Source organism: Sinohyriopsis cumingii, chromosome 5 (genome assembly GCF_028554795.1).
Source record: "Sinohyriopsis cumingii isolate HCF-2022 chromosome 5, ASM2855479v2, whole genome shotgun sequence".
Taxonomy (NCBI): Eukaryota; Metazoa; Mollusca; class Bivalvia; order Unionida; family Unionidae; genus Sinohyriopsis; species Sinohyriopsis cumingii.
Window position 1 is genome coordinate 9,476,980 of NC_142965.1, and position 23,828 is coordinate 9,500,807.

Here is a 23,828-nt window from a genome sequence, read left to right on the forward strand (position 1 = left end):
TGCATTTTGCACAGTTTTTTTAAATGAATTGTGGTTACAGGTAATTCAAATGAAAGAGAAAAGCCTTCATTTCTTAAATCTCTCTTTAGCAAAATTGGAAATAGTATGTTTAGTAACAGTCGTAATTATTACAGGAAGTGGTAAAAGTTGCTCTTTCATGCCTGAAATAGATTTTGAGGTTTTCTTAGGCGGGTAAGCGTTTAATTTGGCATTTGATGTTAAATCTTTATTGAGTGATTACTCCAATGCCAGATAGTCTGTACCTGCCTGAAAACACAGTTGGTGTTTGTCATTAACAGTATGCTTTATTTGGACAAGATCGCCATGAACATCTGGGAAATTGTCATGTTGTTTCCCCATACCAGCAAGATGTACGTCAAGCCATCTTGAGACGTTAGTTTTGTCCATTGAGTGGGAGTGTGGCCGTTAGCACTCTAATATACAAGGGATAGTTGGACTTTCTGTCTCATCAACTGGACGGCAGAAGCACGAAGATAATTTTACATTTCCAATACCATTGGATACAATATTGAGAATGTCAACTAATGGACCACGTCAAAATTCGTATGTTTTATTCCATTGCCTCACATGTAGATACAAAGCGTCTTCATCAAAATAAGAAAATAATTTCTCTCTTGAATCAATAGTTGTATAATTGATAATAATATTTTGTTCCCTGTGGTTGATAATAATAGTTAAAACATGTATTCAAAAACACACACCTACCTTTTTAGCCCACGACAGTCCCATGCTGCACTTGTTCCCTCAACCTTTTTTTTGACCTACGGGCCAACATGGCACGCTTTACAAGAATGGTTGAATCACTGCATCGGTATATTAAAAATGTTTGTTGAGGTTTTGTCAAGTTCTCATCTGCATACACTTTAACCGCGTGATATATTCTGATCATACTTGCCATGAATTATTATGAAAGTAAGACCATCAATTCAAATACGTACTTGCTATCCGTTTTACCCTTAGGGTCAAGGTTTCAGTTATATATTTTGAGTAAAAGTTTTCTTATTGGTTTATTTTTCCTAACCCCTTGATATTCTTCGTGCTTAAATTTGAAGCATTAATACATTTACGTCATTCTTCGACAAGATCTTTTCTCCCATTGACAGCGTGGTTACGGTGACATTACAATATTTGCATTCTAGTCGTAGCTGAATTATTCTTTTGGGACAGGGTCATTTTTTGTCTTACATTTCGTAAAGCGCTTGATGGGTTGTATGCTTTGAATGAGTGATTGAGAGGCTAAGGCCAAAGCATTTGATGGGTCCTATGCTTTGAATGAGTGATTGTGAACCTAAGGCTAAAGCCTTTGATGAGTTCTATGCTTTGAATGAGTGATTGTGAACTTAAGGCTAAAGCCTTTGATGGGTTCTATGCTTTGAATGAGTGATTGTGAAGCTGAGGCTAAAGCCTTTGGTGAGTTCTATGCTTTGAATGAGTGATTGAGATGCTAAGGCTAAAGCCTTTGATGGGTCCTATGCTTTGAGTGAGTGATTGTGAGGCTAAGGCTAAAGCCTTTGATGAGTTCTATGCTTTGAATGAGTGATTGTGAAGCTAAGGCTAAAGCCTTTGATGGGTCCTATGCTTTGAATGAGTGATTGTAAGGCTAAAGCTAAAGCCTTTGATGAGTTCTATGCTTTGAATGAGTTATTGTGAGGCTAAGTCTAAAGCCTTTGATGGGTCCTATGCTTTGAGTGAGTGATTGAGAGGCTAAGGCTAAAGCTTTTGATGGGTCCTATGCTTTGAATGAGTGATTGTAAGGCTAAGGCTAAAGCCTTTGATGAGTTCTATGCTTTGAATGAGTGATTGTGAAGCTAAGGCTAAAGCCTTTGATGGGTTCTCTGCTTTGAATGAGTTATTGTGAGGCTAAGTCTAAAGCCTTTGATGGGTTCTATGCTTTGAATGAGTGATTGAGAGGCTAAGGCTAAAGCCTTTGATGGGTTCTATGCTTTGAATGAGTGATTGTGAAGCTAAGGCTAAAGCCTTTGATGGGTCCTATGCTTTGAATGAGTGATTGAGAGGCTAAAGTTAAAGCCTTTGATGGGTTCTATGCTTTGAATGAGTGATTGTGAGGCTAAGGCTAAAGCCTTTGATGGGTCCTATGCTTTGAATGAGTGATTGAGAGGCTAAAGCTAAAGCCTTTGATGGGTTCTATGCTTTGAATGAGTGATTGTGAGGCTAAGGCTAAAGCCTTTGATGGGTTCTATGCTTTGAATGAGTGATTCTGAGGGTAAGGCTAAAGCCTTTGATGGGTTCTCTGCTTTGAATGAGTGTTTCTGAGGGTAAGGCTAAAGCCTTTGATGGGTTCTTTGCTTTAAATGAGTGATTGTGAGGCTAAGTCTATTCACTCTGCTACGTGCTCGCTTAACACTTTTTGAGCTGAAGGTCACATATTGTACAGCAATGCTTTGATCTTGGTCTGCCCAATATGCAGAACTTGAACATGTTGTTTTAGTGTAGAAAATGCAGAAAGAATCAGGTACCGTATTTTATTAAGTTTCTTGTTTGAATTATTTTATTACGTAGAAAATAGCTTCAGACCATAATGGCAGTTATGGTCCATAAAGGAAGTAATTTTGGCATGAAAATATTTAGCTATTTTGATACGAATGCAGCTTTGTTCATCATTGTAAATTTCATTTTAAAGACATTTCTCATTTTGTTTTTCAACTGCGGATATGGGAAACAATACTCATGACAGGACACAACTAGAAAATTTCTTGTCAGGCTTAACAATATCAGCCGAATAGAACTGGCCAGTGCTGACCAGGTCAACTACGACATTATGTATGATACTTTCCAGACGTTTCTTGACGGGTCGGATTGGGCAAGGTCAGTACCAGCTTCTCAAACCTATGTGTTGAAATTACTCTAGGGAAAATCAAAAACAAAACAGAAACAACGAGACGGCACATACAAGAAAATTTAAGTTATGAAATGGGAGAAACATAATAAAATCTCATTAAATGTGAATGATTCGTTTTCTTTATTTGATTCACAATTAGAATTGTTTGGAGTCTGTTTTATTTGAAATTTACCCCGAAACACTTTTTAAAAGGATATTTAAATGAATAACTAGTGCAGAATATTATACAAGTTGGAGACTCTGAATCACATTTAAATATATGAAAGAAAATCAATAGTAGTGCTTTTAAAAGTGGAGATCATAGCCACAGGAGGAATTGAATTCTTGTACAGTTTGGTAGTGAGTGACAATAACGCGTGGGTACATGAACACTTCTTGAAAACATTCGTACTACTGGGTGAAAACAAGATTGCAATAGTCTCTAACAATGTGTTATTGGCATATGCCCATTTTCCATACTGTCCTATTGCACAACATATATAATTTTCTACGATCACGCACAGCAGGCAAATCATGATTACGCAAAATAAGGTCAAATATTCTAAACATAAGAAACATATATTAAACGATTGGTACTAAAAGCAATGCATATTGAAGGCTTCGATACCTTATTTACCGATTCCAAAGTAACTGATAAAAAAATTGAAAAGTTCTTTTCTACGTTTACAACCAGAAAATAATTGTGACATTTTAATAAGCAAACTGTAAAAGAAAACATACACAAACGAATAGATTCAATAAAGACCCATTAGAATGAGAACATAATTCCCATTAATGACAATCAAGGTTTGCAGACCATTTTCAATAGCACGGACCCATATTTTTTAAAGTAATTAGAAAAGTTCGATAATGTGGTTCTGTAAAAGTCTACACATTCCTTCCATAATAATAATAATAATAATAATAATGAGGACTTTGTATAGCGCCTAATCTTCAGAAGCTCTAAACGCTTTACAACGTTACACAACACCTATAAGATAAAAAATATAATAATATTATTACAAAAACAATCACCATGAAATTAGAAAAACATTAAAAAATAAAAAACTTGCTGAGAAAATTTCAGGTAGGAAACATTATTAGGTCTTTAAGTTTGTTTTTGCAGTCGAAATAAGTGAGTTTTGAGAGCCCTCTTGAATGTGATCTTTGTGTCTAAGTTCAGTGGGCAATTCATTCCACGTTTTTGGGCCCTGGTATGCAAAAGAACGCTGTCCATATGACTTTGTTTTCATAGTGGGAATAATGAGTATACGATTGTCAGGTGAGGAGCGTAAGTATCTTGCTGGTGTGTACACATGGGTGAGGTCGGATAGGTATGTTGGACTAGAGTCCGACAGTGAAACATAGCACAAAGAACAAATTTTGTGTTTGATTCTGGATCGAATGGATAGCCAGTTTAGGGTACAGAGCAGCGGGGAGGTGTGCTCTGATCTTGGTACTCTGAGTATGATCCGAGCAGCTGTGTTTTGAACTTTTATTTTGTTTTGCACATTGAGCAGAAATTATTGATGTATTTTTCTGGTAATCACCTTCATCAGTCTCATGTGATTATTCTATAACTTACGTACCTGGCACTTACTTGTTTCTCAGATACGGAGCACTGAATCCTATGTCGTTTTTGAGTGGTATACACCTGTTGGGCCCTCCGATAATGGCATCATCAGCAACCAGAGGGGACTTCGAGAACTATATAGTTCGCTTGCACCTTGTGCAAAGGCAGGTACGTCGAATACAGATACATGTTGATAAATGCATCCAATTAGTTTCATAACATTACCTTATGATTATCTAATGACATAGTTGTACTAATCCTTGCATTCAGCAACGTCACAGAGAACATACTTTGATGCGGTTAATTAAGTTAGCAGTAGACAGACAGACATACACACACACACACTTTCTCAAATTTATACAAGTTCCAAACCAAATAAAAATTAAAACACTGTACATGGTACAAGAAGGTCCTCATCTGCATTAATAAAATCAATATACAATGTCGTGTATTCAAAGATATGTTGGATGAAGAGAGTACGTGGAATATTCGCAGCGGAAACGTGTTTCATAAAACAGGATCTAATGCAGTTTCATTATATATATATATATATATATATATATATATATATATATATATATATATATATATATATATATATATATATATATAATACAAATAATACTATCATACAGGTTAGGGAAGTTTTATATCGTACTCTACGGAGATTTAGAACCCAAGTCCACGGGTAAATGGCACCCATCGCCTTACCTGCACACACGAGCCCATATTCCCTCACAACTAAGCACACATCACAAAAAATGATGTTACTCAATCGGTGTTTTATGCACATTTAAAATTCTCTAACCTGTATGATAGTATTATTTGTATTAAAATATTAATTCTGCCTACAGTTATCAAGCATTGTTCTATATGAATCCAGGGATAGCACTTTCCGTTCTGTCAGATGTATATTTATAATTATTTATAATTCTCTCTCTCTCTCTCTCTCTCTCTCTCTATATATATATATATATATATATATATATATAGATAGATAGATAGATAAAGAAGAAGGACTAAGAAAGGTCCTATTGTCGGATGTGGCATTGATCAGCTCATGACTGGATATGTGGAAGAATATCTGTGAACGATATGTTTTTTTTTATTATTTCGTTTTCAGATAGATGAAATAATTGAAAGTTTCCAGCTTGCAGTTCAACTCAACAGAACACTTCATAACGTGTCAGTGGTAAGTCGCATTAATTATTAGTCTTGAAAATTATCTGCACAATGTACATCAGATGCCCACCCACCCCTGTGGTTTAGATTGGTATATCTCTCAACTATATCAATAATTTATGTGGAAGTACCTAAAGGTTTTCTGCAACCTAAACGCATTATACGGTAATGGAAATCAACTGACCCTAGCTGGTCTTTTGTTTAATGGAAAGGGTAATGTTACAGATGTTTTTTTCTTCTTCTACGCTCTGTAACTCCTGACTATCAGTGATATTCAATACAAATGTATGTAAGAATGCAGTATCTCTAACACAAGTAACGCTTACTACATTCCGGTTTCTTGCTCAAGTGTCACATCCAAACATGGCCTTTTCATTATTAATATGAAGAACTATAGATCATATACCACGTGCACTATTTCAGACAAAAGTGCCAGGGCAAATAGAGGGAGCACTATTTGATGACCCGACTCAGTCACAATCTTATAAACCTTTCAAGGATACCTTGGAAAACTCGCTGATTCCGGAAGATGACAGGTGAAGTTAATACTAAAATAGAACACGCCATTCAAGCAACTATTTCATAAAATATAATTATGTACTTTTATATATAAAATAATAAAATTAAAATCACTTCCTCTCATACTTGGTGTGTTGTTGACACTTTTATACTATAACACAATATGGCTGAATGACTGTTGGTATATATTTGTCGCAACATTGCCGTAAAACAAGATTAATCTCTTTCTTCTTTTTAAAGAATATACTGGAAAAGCAAATAAACTTACTTTCAATTGGACCGTTATCACACGTCTAATCTAATGTTTTGTCAAATATCTTATAGATCGCAATGACGTAGGAAAACGCATACCTGAATGCTCATGGTATTTCTGGTTTTTGAAACTTATTGTTTACAAAACAGCGATGAACCTCCTGTACAAGTTGAAGATCAAACGAAATTCCCTGCTATGTTAGAATTCGTTTGCTTTCTCAAACTAGTTTTGCGAATGAGGAACTGGTGATAAGTATGAAAAGTAAATATATTTTAATATTTCTTCGTCGTTTAATAGCATGTCATGTGAACATGTCAGTGTTCCTCAATCTCCCATTATGGGAGTAAGAAGTCATTTATGCCATATTTATCCTCCCGATATCTCAATAATCTGATTTGTATTATTATTTAGATGCGTTGTATTTGGGTTCTATGATTTGTCCTTTTTTAAAACACGGCTTTAAAACCTGACTTTTAATATCCTATATAGGGTCAACCTTCGAAACAGAGGAAGACAGGCGGTAGAGTCATATATCAACGCTTTTAGAAAGATGAAGAATTATATGATCAACGTATGTATTTCTCTTTGTCAATCTATGTATCTATCTATCCCACTTGCCAGATAATTACGCCAAAAATTACCCTCTATATTATTTTCATTCTTTTAAAATAAATTAAATTTTCACCATTTCAAAATGTGAAATTAAAAAAGACTTATGTTGGCAACGTAGTAATTTTAGTTCATAATTGTCAACCAATATCAAAATCTTCATGATGGTCATACAGACGTCTACGCAGACGATTTTTGATTCCTCCTTTACATCCCTATCGATGGTATATTAGACCTTTCTATTCTTATGCTGAGCTCAAACCACTTCATATGGTATGCTAGAACTATGTGTAGTATTCTTGCTGTCCAAAGGAGTGGGGAGTGTCGCAGTGAGTCTGGTTTCTGTTATATATTCAATTTCTACGGGTTTTCTCTTAGGTTGTACGGTATTACTCTGAGCGCCTCCAGTGTGATCACAATAATCATTGTGAAGATTTCGTTCTTAGGTCAGATCCCTACACTTAATTAGTTCCTGATGTCCCTTACGTTTGACGAAGAGTACCTAGTAATTCCATGGACTAACATACACAGGGATTGGAAAACCACTATGTCTTCCACCAATAGTATCCGTTCCCTTTTATTATGAAAACGAGGGCACGAGATCCCTGATGAAAGGACAAGCAGGGGTTTCGAGACATTCATCGGCAATCCACATTTGTTAATGGCACTTTTTTTTCTCACTTATTGCTTATGTATTTACTCGTGTACAGAGAACAGATAAAGGCAACATTTCATTTGCAAAATACGCCCATATGTATTAGTGTAATTGATTTGAATCGTACGAACAATTTATGTAGACAATAACAGGTGATAGTATCATTTTCACAATCTATTAAAATTAGCACTCGAAACTGACATTTGTAAACCAGTTTACTACTTCTAATATTATGTACAATAGTGAAGTATATTTGGTCAGATTTAAAACATATTAAAGAAGGTTCTGCTACTAATGAATGAACGAGGTCTGTTTTCTTTCTTCTTTGTTTCTAAGCTGAACTCCTTGCATATAAGTTGCAATTATTGCTTTATACTTTTCTCTCCATTATTATTATTATTATGATTATTATGTTTAGTATTAGTATTATCATTATTATTATTATTATTATTATTATTATTATGATTATTATGTTTAGTATTATTATTATTATTATTATGATTAATATCATTATTATTATCATTATTATTATCATTATTATTATTATTATTATCATTATTATCATTATTATTATTATTATTATTATTATTAACACAGGACTACATGCCGCAGACACGGAAGTCATATGGCATAATGGCGTGGGATCCTACCCACAACTACTATCGGGCGTGTCTCCGATGGCACCTATCTTATAACATGACTCCCGAGGAGGTGCATGCTGTTGGTTTAAAGGAGGTGGAAAGGATCTCAGAGAATATGAACCGGGTATTCTTCTTATTTCCCTGCTTTCACTGTTGATAAATAAAGATACACTTTGTTAAGTTTTAGGTGTATATGCATTTCGAGACCGTCCGAAGACAATGTACCAACAGCATACATCATCGAAGCAATGTTTAACTTTTTCGCTTGACATTTCTAGCACAATGTCAGTAAAGGATATATGACGATAACGATCTTGTTTGGATGAAAATGTCGTGAAACTTATTCAAACGGGTCAGAATAAATGGCTACTTTAATAACTCGTTATTTTTCTACAGGAGAAATGCATTCGAGGAGGGGTGTGAGAGCACAACCTTACCATCTGAGAGGGCATGTGCCCTGCTGGATCCAATATACGGCGTCTTTAGGTACTCGCGATTATAAAAGGACACTTTCCCTTTCTAACCCATAATAAATGGCTACTTTAATAACTCGTTATTTTTCTACAGGAGAAATGCATTCGAGGAGGGGTGTGAGAGCACAACCTTACCATCTGAGAGGGCATGTGCCCTGCTGGATCCAATATACGGCGTCTTTAGGTACTCGCGATTATAAAAGGACACTTTCCCTTTCTAACCCATAATAAACACCTTGGAAACCTCAAGCGCCAATAGCTACTCAAACGTTTAGCCATGGGGTTCGAAGTCTGACGGTAAGCGCGAGACAACTCCACTGTTGTTTATAGATCAATTCAGGTTTAAAATGTGTTGTCTATTGAGACACGCAGTACTGAACACAGAAGGCTTTTACCTGGACATGTACCATATATTAATGACTGACTGATTTATTAATAGGTCATGTAAAAATAGTGAACAATTTGTTTACACTCAGGCCATGCAAAACCCTTATATTCACACCTTATATTTTATTGAGAAAATGTTGCGAGGGTGCGCTTTTCCACGATTTTGTTGTAACCCTTTCATGTTTCGAACTTTTTTGTGTCGTATACAAATTCTTGGAGGGCACAGTAATGATTTTTACCGATTGACAAACGAACGTTTTATAGAATAACACAAAGTTGCAAACTTAACACTTTATTCCTGTGGCATCCTTTTCTTCGACAGATGTAGTCCAATATGACCCTCTAAAACGAAATACAGTCCAATGTAAGATTTCGCTTTACAAAATTACAATATGATTAAAGTGAATACATTATATATTTCATCTACACAAATAATGATAACTCCAAATCTTAATCCAGACACAATTTATTTTAATCGCAGAATAAAACAAAGAAATAAGCGAACTAGTACATTTAATCCTCCTTACTGCATTTCCTTGTTGCAGATCGTAAACAAACTGGGATTACGTGCTTCTGTGTTTTTTCTAAAATGAAATACAGTCCAAGGTACGATCTTGCTTTACCAGATTGCAATATGATTGAAGCTAGTATGTTATTTTGTAGCTAGACAGAAAAGGTCACTCCCTAGTTTTAAGTTAGTCACATTTTGCTTCAACTGCAGAAAAAACCCCAAAGAAATAAACAATTTAATGTTATAACCTTCTTATTGCATTTCCTTGTTGTAGATTGTGAAGAAACTGGGATTCAGTGGTTCAGTGAAGCGATTTTTCGACAGTCTCCTTAACGATTATCGATTCTATTCAAACGATTCAGTAAGTACCAAATTTACCAATAATAGAGAAACTTCAATACACTAACCCTATTGTAATGTCCTTTTCTCAGCCGGTTATGGAGAGTATTGTTGGAAGACCATCAAACCCATTAGCCTTCTTTAATCCACTAGGTTTTATTGACGATGCAATGGTTTCGTTTGCAACATTAATGTCAAAAGCATAATGAATATTTCTTTGACTTACGGTTTCTAAGGTGGTTCTTTGAGGTAATGTAGATATTATTTCCAATACCCAGAAGCTACGTTTACCAAATAGTAATTAAAGATTACACTCAGTCTTTGTTGGTCAGTGATGAAGGCTTCTTACTCAACTTGGATAATACTCAGGTCATTTGAATCAATGCGTTTGTTGGTTAGAAATGTTTTAATGGTGGGTTCGCCTTCATATCTCTAATGGTATGCTCGAAATGATGTTTCTTTTACTGATATAGCTAGATTCTGGAGTTTTCTAGTTCGTCATGGTAATCTATTAAACAACGGTTGCCAAGGTCATGCAAGGGCACGTTTTCAATGTGCATATTGGGCTTTAATTGTGTCATTCTGATCTTAGACCTCAGAATGTAACTGTCAGTGCCGAAACAAATAGCAAATACATTAGCAAATTCATTATTTAAGCTGTTTGAGTCGGCACCTGACTATTTATACCACGATAAATTAAAAAAACCAACAATAAACTGTTATAATTATCTGTGTGTGTGTGTGTGTGTGTGTGTGTGTGTGTGTGTGTGTGTGATTAGGAATTTTAACGTAGCTTTAACACTTTTTCAGTCGTATCGCTACGATGTCTGCAGTGTGGCAGTTTATAGTGCTGTCTATCACTGGGACATCATGCCACAAACATGTGGCATGATGTCCCACCCAGTCACATTATCCTGACACCAGGCCGACCAGTCCTCACACTAACCTCTTAATGCTGAGCGCCTAGCGAGACAGGTGTTAGTACCATTTTTGTAAGTCTTTGGTATGACTCGGCCGGGGATCGAACCCACGACCTCCTGCTTGCGAGGCGGACGTTCAAACCATTAGGCCACCGGACAGGTCTGTTATAATTCTAATTTTCTTATAAATGTATTAATACTTTTAATTTTATTTTGCTTTTTTAAAGACTTATCGTATCAGTTTTAGAACCATATTTAAGCGAATGAATGCTTGTTGAGGGTTTCTACTACGTAGCTATTTATAGAACAAGATCAACCCAAGTAATTCCACCAACAATAGGCAGGTTTTGAACATTCCGCAGCTTGGCCTTAACATCTGTATCTATACTGGCACATCTGTTCTGAGTAGAGGTTCAATAGTCAATGGAAGGCATGTGTTGGGTTTTACTCTTGAATCTGATGCTTTCATGGACAAATTCAATGTGAATTCGATTATTCATTCTTTTCTAAACACGTGAGTAACCAATAATCATTTCATTAAAATCTGTTTACGTATTCATTAACAGGTTATGCTTCGTACAGGGCTATTTACAAATGAAATTAAGATTATTGGTAAATGGGTCTAGTGAGTGGTTCAATAGCCAAATAAACTAAGACATCGACCCTGACAGTTACGAAAGGGGAGAGGCGGGATCTATTAGAATCGGCATCTTATATTGTGTGACCTTTGTCAAATTGTTATCATGTCATTTTTTGAATCCCCATCATCCCAATCCCCATATCAGTTTACCTATAGGTTTAAGTTTATTTGTAACCAGCCGCAGTGGTCTTCTTGGTAGATTTTGTGTTTCCCGGCTCTGAGATAGGGATCCAAATAAGATATCCTACTCTTTAATACATTTAAATTGTTTTGATTCCTTCCACTTTGCGAGATTTAATTCATTATAGTTTATCATCGTCGAACTGTTTAACTGGCATTAATAAAGTTTTGTTGGTTAGATAGGAATGCTTGATAATTCAGCTTGTGAAATATCGTCCACTTCAAGAGGCATGTCCGATTCCGACGGGTCAGTGTGTTCAATGTCTACATGTATAAAATGTATTGGATCTGGCAAATTTAGCAAATCTTTTCAGAATTCTGCCATTTTGGATGCAACATTTGCTTGCAAAACACTCGAACAACACACCAAAATCTACCGTGCCTGCAACATTTTGTAACCAGATTTTGATCAAATCTAATGAAAGAAAGAATGCTTATTTTTCAGAAGTAGAAATAAACACGTGTCATTTGATTCTGTCAAAATAAAGTTATTCAATTTTCAGAATAAAATATAAACCTACCATCATTTTTTTTTAAAGGCATGCAATGTGTATGCCTTCTGTTTCGGTGTTAGCCTTAGTCACTTTGCAAGAGACTCTATTTATTAAAGTTGGTAAGAAACAGTTTTCCGTACAGTTTAAACCGAAAAATTCAGCTTGACCTGATCACATGGCATGGACGGATCAATGGAAATCTTCGCTAGATTTAACCACTAATGTTTGTTAAGCCTACGTTAAATATCACAATCACACACACACACACACACACAGACACACACACTAATGCTAATGCAATTGTATAGCCATAATTCCTATCCACTGTGAAAGATATAAAACTTTAAACTCGGTATTTCAGTGCCATGTAGTTCAGTATTTAATGGTTCCTCGTTTTCATGTCTTGTCAATATTCTCCTGGTACAGGTGTATATTGATAACGTGATCATACAAGGTGTTCATTTTGATATGTATTGCATCATTTGATCAAATCGTTTACTATTGACCAGTATTGTTTTAGATTTGTTGTTTGCAAGCTTCTTGGTTTATCTTTAGGTTTCTTGCGATGCAGATGTATAAATTATCTGATTATTTTCTTATTTTCTGGTAGTTTTTACAAACATAAAGCATGTTTTTCTGAGTTTGGGGTGTTGTTAATCGTAAGCGACCTATTTTAACAGTCTGATATTTATTTTCATCTAACTTGGATCCTCTTCCAAAATGGTTTACTATGACATATAAGGACATGTATTATTCCTAACTGGAACTGTTTTATTAGCACTATCCAAATGAACTCTTTCAGTTTCTTCAGACATCTTATTTACCGTCTGTTTTTGTCGATAATCGTAGATTCTCTAAGTGAACTATCACAGTGCAGATGAAGTTGATGATATGACATACATCGCAAAGAGAGACAGTTATCTGTGCATAACAATTCATGATTTAAGTCACCTAGTAAAAGTGATATTATACTGGCATACTTTCAAAGAATATATGCACATTTAGTGTAATGATTGTAATGATATCAATGAAAACAATATATGTTGGTACCTGAAGTAATGTGTTTAGATCTTTTTAAATAAACTTCAAAAGACAACATTATTATTTTCAACGTAACACAAAGATTTCCCTTGTGATGTCTCTTCTTGTCATTAGCTTGCTAGACTATGTATCCTTCAACCTTTAAAACATCATCTTTTAAAGAATAATATAATTTGAATTCTGCGTTGATAAAAAGTTATATAGCATTATTGGCCAAATTCTCGCATTACTGAGATTTAATATATTATAATGTTAAAATCTACGTAAGCAATAATAAATTGTTTGGGGTTATTTTTAAGAGTTAAGTTCTTCCCACAAAGTAAGAACGTCGTCATCAGTATAGTTTTGTTGCCATGGACACCCAAAGAGAGGTAACTCTCAGAGTTATGAAATGTGTCAGTAAAGAGATCGTAATTAGACTTTCGTCAATTAATGTCATGGAGATATAGTTTATCGCTATTTATTCCGACTTAACTAAAGTTTACTCGACTTTGACTTTGAGTTGATGACCAGTATACCTGACAAGCAATAATCTTCGTAATATACTGGATCCTTGCTATACAGATTTGCACCTTTGATGGTATTGTCTATATATATATATATACAAGGTGCAAATCTGTATATATATAACACTATTTTTAAGAAATAATGCTATTTTTTATACTAATGACATATTTGTTCATTTAGGACTTCATTTTGGAACAGTACAGGAAGACTGTATTTGAACGTATTAATCCTCACTTATCCAACTTTTTCAAAGACATACCAAATATTCCACTAACGTAAGTATCTTATCTATGGTTTTTATATTAAAACAAGACTGGCCTACTTTTGGGAATTTATTTAGTATTGCTCCAAAATTGATCCGGGCTTTTTTCAGGTTTTATTTTCATCTATTCTCAGCAGATATATATATATATATATATATATATATATATATATATATATATATATATATATATATATATTCCGTCACATGACTCACGCAAACTGTGAAATAATGTCAATTGGTTTTCATGTGAAGTATTGTATGATAGTATTGAATGGGGCAACTTTAGCGTCAATGGGACTTAACGTTAAAAATGGGTATATCAAATTTGGCGTCAATGGGAATTAAACATTGAAAACTTGACATAGAATGAATGGTATACCAAAAATTGGCGTCGATGGGAAATTTAACATAGGTTGGGTTTGTACAGGGACAATATGAATGGAACAGGTGGGGTGACGTCACGGTACTAGACACTGGCAACAATGTTACAAGTGGCTGACCTCAATCTGGCGAAACAGGGACAGCGGGAGAAAAAAAAGCTATAACGCTTGGCGGAAACAAACTTCCGCGCGGTACTGGCTGTTCATACAAAAAAAAAAAACAAAAAAAAAAACACAAACATCGCCTGGCGGGTCGGGTCATATAAATTCTTTATAGACATAGACAAGGAAACAAATACAAAGACACAAAACAAATTCATCAATATGGCGAAAGTAAATATTTTTGAGGCTATGGAGTGGCCCTAAAAAGGGCCTTTGGACATCTTCTATTGTCAAATTTCTCCTTTTCCTCCACCAGAATCTTAATTTCTCCATAACATTTTTGTCTTCTTCTCATTTTTGTCCTCTTTTCCCTTCCCCTCCTCCTCTTTGTTCCTCTTCTCATTCTCATCTTCCTTTTCGTTCCAGGCTCTCATTTGTATTCTATCTTCTTCATCCTTGTTCTCCACAATTTACTCCTTTATCAGTTCTCTACACCTTTCCTTCGTCTTCTTTAAATTGTTTATCTTTCTTTGAGACGGTGGTGACTATATTCATCATATTCCAATCTTATCAAACATTCCTCCACCATCGCCAGGTCGTCCACAGCCTCTTGTAATCTCATCATCTTATTCAAATGGTTCTTCGCCATTTTTTATTCAATTTTGAAAGGCACGAATGACGAACGCTCCACTTTATATGTCTCAAGCACGGACGCGAAGGAAATCATCCCCTCTCAGCAACTACCCATATCACCTTCCCAACAAATTTTTTGTGATGAGAGTACTAACCTATGTGATGAGAGTGCTAACCTAAATACATTTTTATACTAAATGACACACTAGTATCAAACTCTTTGTGTTAAGTGATTATAGATTTTTGTTATGTTTAAAACACACACACACACACAAATGTACGAGCGCGCACACAGACACAAACACACATACACGCAAACGTATGAGCGCACACAAACTTAAACACACACAAACACACATCCACATAAATATACGCGTGCAGATACACAAGCACATGCACACACACACACACATATATATATATATATATATATATATATATATATATATATATATATATATATATATATATATATATATATATATATATATATATATATATATATATATATATATATATATATATATAAAGGAGTTAGTGTTATAGTCACACTACTCCACACTCATACGAATTGGAAACTTCATCAGTCTCTTTTCTAGAGGTCTGGTTAGCCCTAAGAAGGTTTTTTTTGTCAAACGTTAGATGCTCCCAGTGAATGTTGACATTTCCCCAGACCGAGCACCACAGACACATTGTTGGCTCCATCCATGCTCCCAATTTATGCGCATGGTTGGGAGCGCAGAGGCGGGTTAAGTGGCCTCATCATCCCAGTCTTCACTTTGCTGTATAGTAAAATCTTCCCTCTGTCTTCGTCTATTCAACACCCGGGGATTATGATGAGGTCTCTGCAGCTCTCGCTGTCTTTCGATCTCCTCCTCTTAGTTTTCTGTCTGTGGCTGTCGACGTGTCCTCACCCCAGGCTTCACCTCACACAAAGGCCTTAGCAGGAGGTGAGGCAGGGTTCTTTCTTTCTCTTTTTTCCTTTTTGTCGTCTGCATCCTCATCTATCTTGGCACTTTCTGCCGTGGCCTCCATGTGCTGTTTGTCAAGTATGCGCCTGGGATACTCCAGGTGCATATGCAGTTTCAGTAATCGGCTGATTCTACTCATTTTGTCACTGTAGACTGGTCAACGTTGGATAGCCAGACTGACTAACGCTCCGCGTTATATTTCTTAGGCACGGACGTGAAGGAAAACACCCCAACACAAAAACTCACAATATCCCACTCCACCATAAATCATATGGAACACGCGGACCAAAAATAAACACTCACGTTCACATTTTCCGACAAACAAACTTAATAACCACTAATACATATAAAAACACACTATCTTACCCAGCAGGGAATCGAAGTGCTTATAGACACACTTCTATGTTTTAACCTATAGACAAACACACAAAGACAGACAAATATTGTGGCAATGGGCGTAGCCCGAAAAATGGCTGTTTTGTTGACGGGGATTATGGCAGTATCTTATAGTCTAAGATACTCGTCTGGCTGCAGGCTTTCCGACAGGATTGGGTCTGCTTCTGCGGAAAGAGAGGGAGAACTCTTTCGTGACCACACGGCAGTCGACAAAGCCTCTGTCTACCTCCTGCTGTTGTTGTTGTTGTTGCTGCTGCTCTCTGAATCTGAAGTTTATACTGCTCGGTCCATTCTTGCTTTTTCTTGATGTCATCTTTAAACACATTTTTTATCAGGTTATGAGATACTTTTAACGTCATGACATTTTCAATCTTATCAGGCTTGGGTATCAGGTTTTGCCTGACACGATGTATATTCACGTGGGCTTTGTTCAGCTTGGCTAGTCTTGAACACATTTTCATCGGTGGACAAGTCAAGACTAGAGACAGCCACGCTTTATATGGAAACCCACTGCCGCGATTGAAAACATCCCTACGGTTTTAGGGTACACATGCTATATACCTCATGATGAGGGACAGAGAAGTTAAACAGCATATATCCACAGTGTTCATTTTTTTTTAAACAAACCACCAACACTTCTTTCCCAACATAACATTTTTATTTAATCAACACATCATATAACAATTCCAACAATTTTTCAAACAAACTAGTTTTGATAAGGTTCTGAACGTTGTGAAGTCAAGTTAGACTTCCACTGATGGAAGTCATTGGGTCATTGATGCACACTACGTTTCCTAGCTAAAGATAAGAGATATCCATAATAGTCACAAAACCATCGATCTACTTTGTCATCGTTTATTGAAGTGTTACGATCAAAATAAGTCATTAATGTTCTAAGGGATACCCAAGACTGCGTTGATGAAGAAAATACACACAATATTGTCAACACACCACGGAATCTGTGCCTTGTAATATCATATTATTGAATTGTGTCCTCTGGGCATTTCATCTCATAAAAATCAATGATGTCGTCTTCCAAAAGCGGTAAATCATACGAATCAAAATACTCCACACATGCATCATGGGGAAAGTAGACGGCTACCCAGTGGGTTCCTAGGAGATGGATGTCGTTCGTGTTGATGACATCAGGTTGATGGTCTTTAGATTTGCAATGAGGTAGTTAATCTTTAACGTACACGCCAGGATTCCAATAAGCAGTGTGCGAACTGTTTTCAAAGTGTAATAAAGTTACCAAGTAGACAATGTTTACTTCTTCTTTCACAGATAATGATAATTCATTAATTCAATCCTGACCTTTTGCTTGAAACTCTCTGTCAAGTAACCGTTTCTTCGCTGAGTCAGGAAAGTATTTATAATAATGATGCAACACTGCTTCTTCCGAGATGAGACCTCAAGCGTCGTCCAGATAATAGTCTAATTTTTTTCTTGAGTCATCATGAGACAGTTATCGCGTTGAATTTGACTTTTATGAGCATTTTGACATCCATCTCAATCTTTTTGAACAACCCTGTAATTTCTTCTGCCAGGTGATTGGCAAAACAGGAAACTAAATGATGTTCTTGTTCTGGCTATCGTGATATCACCATCTCTCTTTTTCTTTGTCTTCGGGTTCTGCTTCCACGGTATCCTCCAATTTCATTTCCAAAGATTATCCACCATTCAAAGATGAATAAAAGTCTTCCATAGTTTATATAATTCTAGAATGACTGCTCTCAATCTGTTGATTGCTATCGTATTGTCGACTTCTGCATATAGGATGGTGTTCACCGTCTCGGGCAGAGCTTCTGCAAACTGAAGTTCTACACGAATTTGGCCGGAATTTATAGGGTGGAATTGTCCCTCGTCGCTGTCTTGGTCTGGAGAAAAATCAAAGACCCACAAAGCTTAGCCTCTTCCATAATCATAAATATGAAATACCGTGGCTGGTGTTGGTTCCTATCTGTCCCGTGGCTTCGCACATGGACAAATACGTTCTCAAGTAATTAATCTGTTTAAAGTAAGGCTAGAAGGGTCTGGTACACAAGGGTTTGCCATCTCGACTGACTTCCATCTTGGACACGGTGTAATGATGAAACTCGAAAAGAGTTTGATTGTGAGCTCCGTTGAAGGCTTCATTGCTAAAGATACCAATGATTACACGCTTGGGTAACTGTCCATGAACAGATGATCTTCGATCTTAGATAGGAGTCCAGTGGCAATGGTGAAAGTTTTCACTTTCACTCGTCATATCGGATACTTGGCGGTCGTTCTGTTCAAAGTGTGACTGATGTCATTTCCCACTTTAGGTAACACTTCCACGCGTCGCACGTGGGGTCTGGCTTCGTCGATGATGGTTGTGTTATCGGCAGTAGCAGTCATCAAGTGGAAAGCGGTACTGCTGAGATTCAGACTTAGGCTGAAATAAACTTCGTTCAGCAAATGCTTCACTTGTAACCGTATATCCAAATGCAAACGATCCACCTGTTCTAAACTACGGCTTAGTTTGAATTTCTTTTGACGTTCGTCGAATCCCTAATTGGTGCATCTTATCCGCCACATCATCGAACTTGTCCGCAGGCATCCAGAGGGGTGTTGTTGGCTTCTTTTCCGTACATCAAGAGATTTTCCAGGCTCGATAAGCGTAAGTATCTGCTGATGACCAGATTGTTATTCAAATACAAATCCATAATCCTGAACAAGTAATGCATTCAATTGTTGACGGGAGCTACTGCCTCATCGACATCTAGATCGATACCATCCGTTTCGTTCACTTTGACTTTCAAATACAAGTAACTGCTATTCGGATCGATGTTATCTTCGGACTGTCCATTGATTTCAAATTCGATATGAGCTGAAGTCGTCAAAGAGAAGATGGGATAAAATACTACCCATTGGGACTCTTGCATCATCATCATAGTGGGTGGCATGGCAACCAGATCCAGTTCCGACTTGAAACATGTGCAAGACTATCAGTGCATACTTTTTTCTCTCTGTGATTTAATAACCAAAAACGTCTAAGTCTCGGACGGTTCTTCTTTTCTTGGTCTCTCTAGCCCTCTGTGTGTGAAGGCCTCTGAAGGGGTGTCTTCGTTGTCGTCTCTTTCTGCATTGTCCTTGATGTGGTATCAGGGAAGCAGGAATGCCTGACTAAGCAGCGTCCGGGGCATTTATAGTAGTTTCTCTTCCGCCCAAAATGTCTTTTCCAGTTGAAGCAAGACATTTCCCTTGCTCTCAAGAAGGCTTCTTTGTGATTTTGTTTGTCGATGATGACATTTTAAAGAAATTCTTTGCCTTGCGTCAAAGCAGCATGTTTCAAGCCGTGCAATCCTTGCGTAACCATCGGTTTCAAAACGGGAGCCACCGAACGAAAGGCAGATTTAAGCATTTCTCCTAAACTATGCCCTCTTTGTCGAGTACCTCATCGGTACACAGGATATATGCTTTACAAGTCGTTAGAGAATCGTTTTCGAAAATGGAGTTTCACCATGACTTTCCCTTTGGAGAATCGAATGTTTTGTCCCAGATTTCCTTCTACAGCAATGTTGACACTGTCGAAATACGACGTAATTACAGATAATAGTGCACGTGATAGCTTGTTCCACCTTCCTCGTCATTGGTTGTGGCAGAATCCACTTTGGTAAGGATATGTCTCCCACCACGTTGTACTCCACAGCATCGGATTACACAAAGAATAATTTTAGTCCTCGGTTCAGTTCTACAATAGAATGAAAAGCCCTCGCAGGATCCAAATTGTTGGTGATGAGTGGAATCTAGTTATCCTTGACCGTCTTGAGGTCTCCGCCCAAAATGTCAAACAATTCAGGACAAAATTTAATGGCCAATATTTTTGGTGTCCGAAAATTTCATCAGTAGGCGACGAGCCACTTTATGGTACTAGAGTGTGACACATCTTTTGGTTTTGTCCAAGGTTTTCCCAAACAGCGCATTGAATCTGGCAGCAATCGTGTCCACCAAATTTTGATCGCTAAAGTAATAGCCTGCCGAATGTTTGAGGAGATAGATATACGGTGGGGTGTAGGGGACACTTGTCGTTTCATAGAAGCATCTACAGTTTCGGTTACGTTCAAGTATTCTTGCACTTGCTTGTCCAGAACTTCGACCTCAAAAGTGGTTTGATTTCCAGTGATGTCTTTGATTTTTGTTCAGTGAATCATTTCGCCCAAAACCACTTCCCAAAAGCCTTCGTGATCCAATTGGATGCCTGAGGAAATTTGGCCGTGAAACAGCATAAAGTATTGTGGGCAAATACATCCATGGAACTGTCAATGAGTAAAATTAAGTAAAATTGGTAATTTATACTTCTGGAATTCGGCTGTCCGATGGGTCACTGGAGGTCAGAGGAGTGTCCAAAAGAGGATTGTTGTGGGATGTTGTTTTGGTGGTGACTGTTGGAAAGGTGACTGACGTTGGTGGCAAGACTCCCGTTGTTACGGATAGAGCATTTCAGGAAAGGAATGGGTTGGAGGTAACCGATGCAACTGCTGAATAAAATGGTCCACAATTGTTTGTCTCTTTGTTGCAAATTCAAATTGGCAATGGTAGCACGGTCGACACATTACACCACAAAGATTTGGCAGAAAAAAGACGATTTGCTTTTTGGGCACACTTTCACCACATCACTCTCACAAGGGCTGCTTTTGTAGATCTTGCACAGAAGAACTGGGTGAAGAAGTGGTCAAAGCTGTGGTGGTTGAGGCTGTGTTGAAGCGCATAATGGTTACTTCTTTTTATAGCCGATGCCTTGCGAAGTGTTGATCCAAGAGTCAAAAGTGGGAGGATATCCTTTCCAACGTACTTTGACTTCTTTGACACGATGTTTTCCAACTTTACGAGGTCTTCGATCGAGAATGCTTTCGATATCGTACACCGCGTCGTCCTTTTTGGTTACACGTCGTAACTCGGGCAAGTAAAAAGTTCTTTTTATCACTTCCCCATTCATGTCTTCCAATTTATGATAGCATGATGACGACAACGCATTCGTCCATTAGACGAAACAATTCGGTGGTCCAGTTGGGTAAGTAACCTTTGGCGAAAGTGCGTCAACACTTCACCTTTCTTTGGGACCATCACAGTCGGGTACGTAACAAACAGGCGCTTAAAGACGGTCAGTTTGCTGTCGGGAGTCACTTCTTGGGGAGCACAACCGATGCTCCGATGTTAGTATTGGTTGTACGCTTGGACCAGGTGCGGTAAGACGTCGATGTACTTGAGAGTGTGCTAATGCGTAAAATATTTCCACATGAGTTCTTTCAATGTTCGTTGAAAACGTTCTACGATGCTGGCTTTGGTTTCGGGATTCTCGGTGGTGAAGCGATGAATGTCTCGTTTCTTTAATTCTTTTGGAACGCTTGGTTCAGAAATATGGTGCCTTTGTCGGTTTCCCATCGTACAGGGTGACGATCACTTTGTTTGAACACCAGTTTGAGGGCTCACGCTAACTCAGTGTTCGATTTGGAAGTCAATATCACGACACATGCACATTTGGAAAAGACTTCGATGACACAAAACAAATATTTGTAGCCACGAATGTAGGTGGCCAATTGAGAGACATCGGCTACATCGGCTTGCTATAGGTTTTCGATGCCCTATACTCGGGTGCCATTTTTGGAAAATGTTCGTCAAATGGGTTTACATAAGATGCACGTGGCTTGTTCTTGTAACCATTGTTGCACTTGATGTAAACAGACACTTTAGAGTCGGGTTTTGGCAGCACGATACAATATCAGAACTCCTCCGTATCCCACAGGATGAGCTGGATCGTAGTAAATATTAGCTAACACCTTCTCCATTTTTGATAATGAGTCACCCACTCTTTACTGATGCTACTCTTTTTTTCGTGTGGTTTTTTCTTGGATTGCAATGCTTTGCACATCTGAGGAGCAATGGTGTAGAGGAGGAAGTCTGAACAGGGTTAATCAGTTCTTGTTTAACATCTGCCTTCACTTCTTTCCTTTCATCTTCTGATGAGGAAAGGGTTGCCATCATCTATTTAATCCAATCAATTATGAATGTAGGTGGCGTTGTAAACTTGCGTACTTTCTCTGGTGGTGTTGTTCACTTGCATTAATTTCCTGGTGGAGTTTGAAACTCTTCGTGTTCTCTTTTTTCTGTCTTGGTCTCTGGGGGTAGTGGTGATGGACCATTCATCAGGGTCTTAAAATCTTTCAGAGTCGCAGTAGCTGTTTCGTCTAAAGCTTTCTGGTGAATGAGTTGAAATCGCTGAAAGACTTGTCCGTACCGTTGCTGTTTTTAGGTTTCTGACAGATCGCTGAGATCCATCAATGTTAGCGATTCGTGTTGTAACTGGACATCTCGGTCAAATGAGGATTGGGAGGTAAATGCGGGATCCGTTGTTCTTGCCAACGACGTAATTCCATTTGTCATTTGTGAGGCACTAAATTCAGGATTCTTCCTTCCATCAGATTCCAAAGATCACGTCTGAGATCTTTTGACCCAAGAGGTCTCTTTTTATCTTCTTGGTCCTACATATTTTTACCTATCCCTTGTGGATCTTCAGCTCCAACGAGTCCTGTAATCAGTGGTGCCAATGTGGCTTTTAGCATGGGTGCTAACAACAGGTGCATAAATCACTCGCGTTGCACTAACATCTTTTTCTTTTAACAGATCGGTATTTTCTTTTGGACCATTTGGCGAAGAACTTTTAGATGCTTAGCTAAGCATTCTTTCTGATGTGGAGACAATGGTATCATTCCTTTCAAGACATTCAGGCAACATTCGCGAACGGTATCGACGACGTCTTATGGCATGTTGGATCCATTTTGTCTTCCTTGTCGCACAAATAATGTAGTCAGCGTAGAGCTTTGAGCGAGTATTGACGTTTGTCAAAGTTAATCGTCTGTAGACGGAAGACATCCATGGTGATATTTGCATGAATCGTTGGCCGTACACTAAAGAGCACGCTTTGGCAATGGTGCAGGCTTCTTTCAGAGGATCTTTCCCTCCGTCTTCCAGGAACAGTTCTCGAAATTTTCCACAGCAATGCCGTAAAATGTGTATGTCGGAACGACAATATTTTAACATTTCTTCCTCATAGTCGAAGGGGTTCAAGGCATGATTGTGTTACCAAGCGTCAAAAGTTTCTCGTCGTTTGATGCGCATGTTGTCGGGGTCGTAGTAGTAATCCTCAGCCAAATGGCGTAGAACGGCATGATGACTGGCTTCGGTATTGAAAAAGTGCAGGAAAGAGCCTTAAGCCATTACTGTCATTCCAAACATTTTAGGTATTCGGCTCAAAGGCATGGCCAAGTAACTCATC

General features: G+C 37.5%; 1 protein-coding gene across 1 annotated transcript in view; it reads left to right on the plus strand.

Annotated features, from left to right (window-relative positions):
• Nucleotides 1–23,828, plus strand: part of LOC149798610 (uncharacterized) — a 141,670-nt gene that overhangs the window by 92,362 nt on the left and 25,480 nt on the right. Inside the window, exons 22-27 of the mRNA XM_089957272.1 lie at nt 2,743–2,847; nt 4,472–4,601; nt 5,557–5,625; nt 6,039–6,151; nt 8,689–8,778; nt 8,860–8,949. Of these exons, the coding sequence (XP_089813398.1) occupies nt 2,743–2,847; nt 4,472–4,601; nt 5,557–5,625; nt 6,039–6,151; nt 8,689–8,778; nt 8,860–8,949 (597 nt within the window). The remainder of the gene's footprint in view (nt 1–2,742; nt 2,848–4,471; nt 4,602–5,556; nt 5,626–6,038; nt 6,152–8,688; nt 8,779–8,859; nt 8,950–23,828) is intronic.